Genomic DNA, 6424 nt, shown 5'->3' with positions numbered 1-6424 from the left:
ATTATTTATTTTTGTTCAGGAAAATGTTTATGAACTCACTGATTTTTAAGTATCTTAGAATGCTATCCGAGTTCTTTTGGAAGAAGTTAAGTTTACTGAGCTTTAACGTTTAATTAGATTAGTACTTATACTATGTATGGATGCATACGATCTTAACATTTACAGAGATTAACTAGGTTCTCAATTGGATAATAATACTTCCAGTTATCCATGTAATACAGGTGATTAAGTCCCTGTATATTTGTGTATTGAATAATAGTATATTTGTTACTTAAATATGGTCGTATGGTGGATACTGATTTATCTGCTTCTTAGTGGCAGTTGATGATCCCTATTATGATATCAAGAGTAAATCAAATAGATGCTGGAAGGCTTGACATAGAAATGGCAGCTATGCTCAAGGAACAGTTAGTTAAAGTATTCTCTTTGATGAAGGTACCAGTTTGCAGTTTCTATAGTGTTGATTGCAAGCTTATTTAGATTGAAGCTTATATCATCCTGAGAATGTCGGTTATATTAAATATTTCCACCTTTCTTTTGTTTTTTTCGGAATTAGCCAGGGATGTTATTTCAATATGAAGCAGAGTTAGATGCATTCCTTGAGTTTCTAATCTGGAGGTTTTCCATTTGGGTAGATAAGCCAACTCCTGGAAATTCTCTAATGAATCTGAGATATAGAGATGAGCGTGCAACAGAGGTTAGAGGAAAAGGTGAGCTACGGAAAAAAAGTTCTTCCTATAATTTCCCTAAGTTGAAGTTCTCTTTTTTCAACATAGAAAATTTTGATTTTCTGACTATAAGTTTAAGGACATACTATCCATACTATCTGAATTAACTCTGTAAGAATTAATTCATAATATTATATGTTGATGATATGACCTTGAACCATGGAATTGGTTATAGCACATTTTAGTTCTTTCATTCTTTGTCTATACACTACCCAGGCAAGTGTGTAACATGCAAATGCATAGATGCACATTTATACATTACGGTGTGTGTAGGTATGTGTACAGCATATACATCTTGCATCCTGGTTCATTTATTGACAGAGAATTTGTTTATATATTCCAAACCGTAGCATCGAGTTGGAACTTTTGTGAACTTTTATACTAGTATTTAATCTTCTAATCCTTAGACTTAGGTTGTGACTCGTTTGTTTATTCTCGACAAATAAAAGTTTGTGCTACAACTAGTTTTGATACGTGTCAGAGGTTTGAATTTTGATTCTAAACATGGGTAATAAATGGAGATGGTTATGCTAATTTTTTTGGTTTGGTTGTCCCTTGTAGATCCTTGTTCTAGAAAGTGAATGAAAGATACGAGAGGCATAAATTGTAGGACAAATAGTTGCAGTTTATTAATGTGATTGCGATCCAAATTGATTGGCTGCTATTTTTATCATAAATAAGGATATTTGATTATTTATAAGTTCTTGCATAAGAGTATAGTAGTAATGTAAACCACACAAGAAATAATATATATGTATATAATAGTCTAAGTAAATACAAATAAAATAAATGAATATTATTTATAATCAAGACTTCATACATCCTAGTATTGACCAATAACAAATATTTTATGAGAAAAAACAAGAATTAATAACTTGAATATAAATATAGGGTGTTTTGCAGGAAACCACAAGTAATAACATTCTTTTTTCTGGTCAAGACAAATAATAGCATTCTAAACACATATACTTGGATCTTACGACTTCACAAGATTTTTTAGATAATATACGATTTTGATCCGATTTAAACATCATACGATTTTAATGAACGATACGGATCAGAACTCGTCTTTGGATCATAAGATTTTACGACTTGGATCTCGATTTTCATAACCATGGGGCTGAACAAACTGTGATGCAACTTTGAGACACTACAACAAAATTTCTTTCTATATTTCTTTTCTCATTACTGCTGAACAAGGTTTAGGATTTCTATGTGCTAAATCTTAGGTGTTGTAAGTCCCTAATTGACTTCTGTGGATACAAATTTTGAGGCTTTGTAAGGGATTGATTGTATGTTGGATTTGATATCTATAAGCTTTATCTCGCATATTATAGCTTCTGTGTAATAAGCCCTGGGTTTGTTGTTTGCAGTGCGAACAGGTTTGGAAGGACCTGGACTTACCGTTACTCAAAAATTATGGTATTGCATCGCTACAGTTGGTAGTCAGTATATTTGGTCCCGCTTACAATCTTTTTCTGCTTTCCGCAGATGGAGTGATTCAGATCAAGTATAACCCTCTTTTGTCTTGTTTGTCTTATTACATTGTGATTTTGACAATATATTTTAAAAAAAATAAAATGCTCACCAGTTTTTTGATACATTATAGAGATCAATACCACAACAAGCTTGGATTTTCTTACAGCGTATAGAGGGATTTTATAAGGCTGCATCACTTGGAAACTTGCTTATCTTTCTCTACACTGGAAAGTAAGATTTCACGAGACACCCTCTTGTTACAATGTTACTTAGACAAATTTTACTGTTCATGATTGAGAAGGATGTTGGCAATAAATACTGATCACAAGTTGAAGGAAATTAGAAATAAAACTATGAAGCTGTATTTATTAGAAGGAGCTGCAGAAGAGAAATAAGCTAACAAATTATCAATGTTCTACAAGTTTTATGAAAGATAAAACAGTTTTACGTGACACCACTGGGGAGTTATTGGTTAAACTATAAGGTTTTTTGTGAGTTTGTAGAAGGATTGTAAGTCAAATATCTGACCTTTCATTCTCAGGATTTGTGAAAAGGTTAATTGTTTTAGTTGTTTGTGACTCAACAAAGAAAATGTTTTGATTTATGATGCAGGTACAGAAGTCTGATTGAGAGAGCTCTTAGAGCTAGGCTTGTCTATGGGAGCCCTAACATGAATCGTTCTGTCAGCTTTGAGTATATGAATCGCCAGTTAGTTTGGAATGAGTTTTCGGTAATTCTCTTTCTCCTACAAGGCCACTTTAAGTTAGAATGGAGCTGATATATGCTAATCCGAGATGTACACTAGTTTAACCTGCGTCACAAATAAATAATGCTAATAAAAATTGTAGATATATTATAGTTTTTCAATATATATAAATAAATATTATCATATTGAGTCACAATACCAGGAAATATCATTCACATAGATAATAAATAGTGATTGTGTTTATATAATACTTTCCTTTCTTGTAATTATGATTCTGTTTATTATTTTAGTCATTTCCTATTTTTCTTTATAGGATATCTTTATAATCAAATATAAAAGATAATTTCGAATTTTAATAATGCTAGATTTTTCCTTGTATAAAGTAGAAGATTTTGTTACCAGTTCAGAATAAAAAACTCGAAAATAATAATTCCCTAAATTACATTGTTTCCTTTTATTAAGTCAGACTATCCTAGTCAGGGGCAGATCTACAGTAGGACGAGTGGGGGCCCCCACCGAGAAAAAACGATTTTTTTAAAAAAAAAAAAAAAAAATTGATAATTTTATTTTTGTTGTATTTGGTTTCGAATACGTTTATTTTCTACTAATTTATGGTCTAGCTAATAATATTCTAGGTATTTTTTACTAAAAAGTGATCTCTAATTTTTTTTTTCAAGTGATAAGATTGATAAATTTGTTCATTTTTAGTATTGTATTTGTCTCCAAAAATGAACACTTTGTACCATTCTATGGTCTATCTAATAATATTATAGGTATTTTTGATATAAATAACTCTAAAAAAAAATTACCGGCTCCGCCGGGAATAACCTTTTTAAAATTATATTATTTTAATAAATTTGATCCGATAATTTAAGAAATTTAATATGAACGATGATATTCTTGTTTTGTTTGTCCTGAAATATAATATATTTTCTACTGATTTATGGTCTAACTAGTACTATTTTAGGTATTTTCAGTGAAAAATGACCTCTAAATTTTTTCCGGACGATAAAATTAATGAATTTGTTCATTTTCTCATTGTGTCTATCATCGAAAATAAAATAATTTGTACTAATATATGGTCTACCTAATACTATATTTGGTATTTTCACTAAAATAATACCCTAATTTTTTTTTCCCGGTGTCATTTTTACCGCAAAAAAAAAATAGCCCCTAGTCGATTCAAATCCTGGATCCGCCCCTGATCCTAGTCATATAATAATAAAGGAAATGTTTATAATTTCTGCCACATGTCTGCCAATTGACTACCATGTGGCTATATTCCAAAAATGACAATGTTCTTGAAATTTGACATGGATAAAAAACTATTCAAAATGAATGAGAAGATGACATTTGTCCAAATCAATGAGAGGCTGACATATAAGTGGTTTTTCATGTTGGTTTAGTAGAATAAGGATTCGGTGAAAACAATCCTTATGGTGTGAAGTGCGAACTTTCTCGGGTACACTATAACACACTAATGTTCACACATAAGACGTTAATGTTCACATCTAAAGGGATAAAAAAATCACCCAGAAAACGTAAAAATAAAATAAAAATAACAGTTCACCATTAATTACAAAATGTCACCGCGTGGATTCATTAAAAAATCCATCTTTTAATCTCAGCCCTCCATTTTCTAATCTAATGGCTCAACATGCTTCGCACTTCACACCATAAGGGTTGTTTTCACCGGAACTCACCTCTGCTTTAGTATTATAAAGATAGATTTGACAGCCTAGGGGTTGGTTTCCTCATTTAAACCCTTTCTAGCTTTAAAGATGTTAGCTTCTAGTTTATGCTTTTATAATCCTCTCTTGTATTTTATCTGTAAATCCTCTCAAGGATATTACAAGTTCTCAGTTTTCCTCTCTCAGCTCTTCTTTAACTTGCTCTATCAATCAGAAGTCTTATACTTAATCAATTAATGGTAATTCTGTACTTTGAAACCTGAAATAGTTGATTAGCCTGATTCTGGTGTGTTTAGTTAAAATCAGATGAAGTTATTTATCGTTCTACTTGCTTAACAATATCGGTAGATTACATAGAATTACCCTGATATGGACCAGCTTGCACAAAACACAAAACTTCTCTTTATCAAGAACTAGAGTATAATTGCTTGTTGTCAGTCATAACTTAAACTCAATCCTATTTATTGCGGCACTAACATCATGCAGCTTAGTTTTGAACTGAAAATATACGTTTTCCATTGAACAAGTGATAATGGGTACTTTGGACTGTGCAGGAAATGCTGTTGTTACTTCTTCCTCTTCTAAATTCATCATCAATGAAAAACTTGTTTCACCCATTTTCAAAGGACAAAAGTTCCGATTCTACCGCCGATGACAACCTTTGCCCTATATGCCAATCAACCCCAACAATCTCATTTATTGCTTTGCCCTGTCAACACAGGTTTGTTTAATTATTCTTTTTATGATTTGGAACATCACTGTATGCTCACAAATTAATACTCTATGTTCATGATTTGGATAGTCAGGTTCAGCTGAAACTTAACTCCAGCTATGATATATTTAGTTTGATGAATTTATTTATTTGAGTTACAGGTATTGTTATTATTGTCTTCAAACGCGGTGCTCAGCGGCTCCAAAATTCCGGTGTGCTAGATGCAGTGAGCCGGTGACTGCTGTACGGCGTTACCGTGGCTCAACAACACCCCAAAAGTGATGATTAGCAAGAAAAGAAAGCTTATGATAATTTGTGTGATACAAGTATGAGTAACAAATTCCACTCAGAAAGCAAAACATTTATCCCTCTCTACCTAAAGAGGAATTCTAGCTCATTCTTTGCTCATCTGTTCTGTACCTTATTGGTATGGTATGGGTTCCTTTTTGTTTTTGCACTTGACTGGATAGTTCATCTATATACGCTTCCTGTGAACTATTATGAATTTGTTCGGCATTTTAGGTGTGACTTTGTGGGTTCTTAATCTTTCTATGTCTGCAGCCTGCATTAGGTGTGACTTTGTGATAGTTAATCTTTGGATGTTATTGTATGAAAGATGTTTCGGTGAGGACTAATTTTCTGTGCGGACTATCACAATTGGTGCACTTTCTAGCATATTATTGGTGCACTCTCAGTACACTACAAAGTGTACTATTGCTGGTGCAGTTTTCTGTGCACTCTTCAATAGTGCATTGGTGCATTCCTCAGTGTATTAGGGTACAGTTCTCAGTAATGCATTGGTGCATTTTTCAATACACTACTGGTGCACTCCTCTATAGTGTACTGGTGTACTCCTTAATTTTGAATGCACTGTTGGTGCATTCGTGAGTGCACTATCAGGTGCACTCTACAGTAGTGCACTGGTGCACTTTCTAGTGCAGTGCACTATTTAGTAATACACTGGTGCACTACTATAATTTGCACAGTTCGCACGGAAAATTAATCTGTATCTGATTAATTTTCTTATTCTATGTATCGTTTATATGATTGAATGTTTGGTTGAATGGGGTCAAGGAGTTTACACTAATTAATCGGCTTATGCTTCATC

General features: G+C 32.6%; 1 protein-coding gene across 1 annotated transcript; it reads left to right on the top strand.

The window, feature by feature from the left end:
• Positions 1-324: 324 nt before the first annotated feature.
• LOC141251563 (uncharacterized) lies at positions 325-5598 on the top strand. Its single transcript, XM_073670356.1, has 7 exons — positions 325-435; positions 557-710; positions 2102-2238; positions 2338-2438; positions 2820-2937; positions 5159-5325; positions 5478-5598. The coding sequence occupies exons 1-7, from the start codon at positions 325-327 to the stop codon at positions 5596-5598; spliced, it is 909 nt and encodes a 302-aa protein (XP_073526457.1).
• Positions 5599-6424: the final 826 nt, after the last annotated feature.

This window comes from Phyllobates terribilis, unplaced genomic scaffold (assembly GCF_046119375.1).
Source record: "Phyllobates terribilis strain yellow unplaced genomic scaffold, ASM4611937v1 Scaffold_7184__1_contigs__length_39421, whole genome shotgun sequence".
NCBI lineage: Eukaryota > Metazoa > Chordata > Amphibia > Anura > Dendrobatidae > Phyllobates > Phyllobates terribilis.
This window is presented reverse-complemented; position numbering and strand designations above follow the sequence as displayed.

What these genes read in the sequence shown, in the direction of transcription:
- LOC141251563 (XM_073670356.1), top strand. Translation starts at nt 325, where the DNA reads ATGATCCCTATTATGATATCAAGAGTAAATCAAATAGATGCTGGAAGG. An exon ending in AACAGAGGTTAGAGGAAAAG is followed by an intron (nt 711 to 2,101) that starts GTGAGCTACGGA and finishes TGTTGTTTGCAG; the next exon opens with TGCGAACAGGTTTGGAAGGA. An exon ending in GATGGAGTGATTCAGATCAA is followed by an intron (nt 2,239 to 2,337) that starts GTATAACCCTCT and finishes GATACATTATAG; the next exon opens with AGATCAATACCACAACAAGC.